General features: G+C 69.8%; 1 protein-coding gene across 1 annotated transcript in view; it reads right to left on the bottom strand.

Annotated features, from left to right (window-relative positions):
* PPFIA1 (protein tyrosine phosphatase, receptor type, f polypeptide (PTPRF), interacting protein (liprin), alpha 1) overlaps positions 1–2049 on the bottom strand; it is a 42505-nt gene that overhangs the window by 30774 nt on the left and 9682 nt on the right. Inside the window, 5 exon segments of the mRNA XM_012734322.1 lie at positions 169–390; positions 515–616; positions 909–983; positions 1323–1487; positions 1754–1855. Coding sequence (XP_012589776.1) covers positions 169–390; positions 515–616; positions 909–983; positions 1323–1487; positions 1754–1855 — 666 coding nt within the window.

Here is a 2049-nt window from a genome sequence, read left to right as displayed (position 1 = left end):
CGCCGCCGCAGAGTCGCGGAGCGAGGAGTTTGCAGAGCCAAGGGAGCCCGGCCCGGCCCGCGGCGGCGCCGTCTGCTAGCTCCTGGAGCGAGCCCCAGGCAACGTCCCCGGAGAGTCGGGATGAAACGGTGCCGGTCCCCGGTGACACCCGCCGCCGCAGTCACTCACCTCCCGAACGTCGCGCTGCAGCTTCGTGTTTACTTCCTCGGACCTGATGAGGTCCTTGCGCGCCGTGTCCAGGTCCTCCTCCAGCTCGGCCACGTGGCTGGAGAGGGTGGCCAGGCGCTCCTTCATCTGGCTCTGCTCTCGCGCCTGCTTGTCGATGACCTCCTGGAGCTGCAGCACCTGGGCCAGGTCCTCCTCGTGGCTCAAGGAGCCGCCGGAAGACCTCTGCGGGGGAAAGTCCTTCAGCGGCCTCAGCGGGCCAGCTCAGGAAGAGGGCCTGGGGACGCGGCGGGGCCCGCGGGCTCACAGCGCCGGGCCGCGCGGGGGACACACGGCAGCCGGGACTTGCCTGGCCGTTGGCGTGCGGCGTGGCCTCTTGCTCACGGGGAACGTCAAGCACCCCATCTGTTAGTGTTTTTTTCTGGTTATTCTGTTCTTTGAGAATCATTAGCTAAACCAAAACAAAACCAAACCAGGGCCGACATGAGAGAGAGGACAAGACGACGAAGCCCATCTGGAGACGAGCGCCGGGCACGGGGGCTGCGGGAACGAGGGCCGCGAGCCCGCCCGACTACGGCTGACACCCCAGAGCAGGACCTCTGCGCTCCTGGACGCCGGGCGCGGGGCCCAAGGCTAGAGCGGCAGGCGGCGGGCGCCCGCTGACGGGCCTGCGGGGCCCGCACCCCGGCCGGCCCCCCGCCACGAGGTGCGGGCGGAAGCCCAGGCCCGGTGGCCGAGCCTACCTCCTTGTGCGTGGCGCCCAGCTCTTCCTCCAGCAAGCTGCACCTCTCCAGCGCCACTCGCAGCCGCTCCCTCACCTGGAAACGAGAGGCGGAGGCCACGTGTGGCGTTGCAGGCCGGTCCCCGGCGGCAGAAGGGGCGCGTGCCACGCATCGCTGACTCGCTCCCAGGAAGGCTGCCCGTGAGCAGCTTGACATTTTGCCTTTGCGAAAAATCTCTAAACCAAACACATTCCCCAGCTCCTACCACAACCCAGGACAAGTCCTTGACACCTAAGTCAGGGGCGCCAGGCAGAGCCTCCAGCGGCGGGGAAACGGGCCGCAAGGCTCCCTGTGTTGCCGGGCGTCGGCGGCACCGTGGGACGTGGGGGACGCAGGGGCCCCGCCCCCGAGGCACGGGCATGAGCCGGGTGGCACCTTCTCATCCAGGGCCTTGTGGTGCTCGAACAGCGACTTCAGGGCCTTCAGGACCTCCACCTCGCTGGACACGCCGGCCGGGGACTGGGCCTGCCTCTTGACCACGGTCATGCGGAGGGAGCGCTCGTGCCGGGAGACCAGGCACTCCAGGTGTTCCAGGAGCAGCTGGGGGCGGACAGCACGCTCAGAGCGCCGCGCTCACGCTCACGCAAGCCCGAGTCCCTTCAGTGCGGCCCCCCAGAGGACCCCCGACCGTGTGAGCGCATCAGTTCTCGTCACCAAAGCTAAGCCCGCCGGGGGAAGGCTGAACCGGCCCTAGGCGCTAGGAGGAAAGGAGGGACGCGGACGACAGCCGGCCGACGGGGCCTGAGGCCCGGAGACGCGCAGCCCGGCGGGGCCCGAGGGGCGCCCGGCAGCCAGTCCCCACTGACCCGCGTGTTGTTTCTCTCCGCCTTCAGCTCGGCGATTTCCTCCTCCCGCTCCAGGAGCTGCTCCCTGCAGACGTTGAGCTCCTTCGTAAGCGCCGCGAACTCCTAGGGCAGAGAGGCGGCCTGTGACGGCCCTCCGACGGCGCCAGAGGCAGGCCCGCGGCGGCAGGGCGCTGGGGTCCCGCAGGGAGAGGGGCCCGCGGCCAGCCTCCCTCCACCCGGAAGCCGGGCTCGCAGGCGGAGCCCCCCGTGGTTCACGGTCCAGACGTGGTGCTGACACTGCCGACGGGGCGGCGTGA

The sequence above is a fragment of the Condylura cristata genome, unplaced genomic scaffold (genome assembly GCF_000260355.1).
Source record: "Condylura cristata isolate star-nosed mole 26May11 unplaced genomic scaffold, ConCri1.0 scaffold00054, whole genome shotgun sequence".
Lineage (NCBI taxonomy): Eukaryota > Metazoa > Chordata > Mammalia > Eulipotyphla > Talpidae > Condylura > Condylura cristata.
The sequence above is the reverse complement of the archived record's forward strand: the minus strand, read 5'-3'. Positions and strand labels throughout refer to the sequence as shown.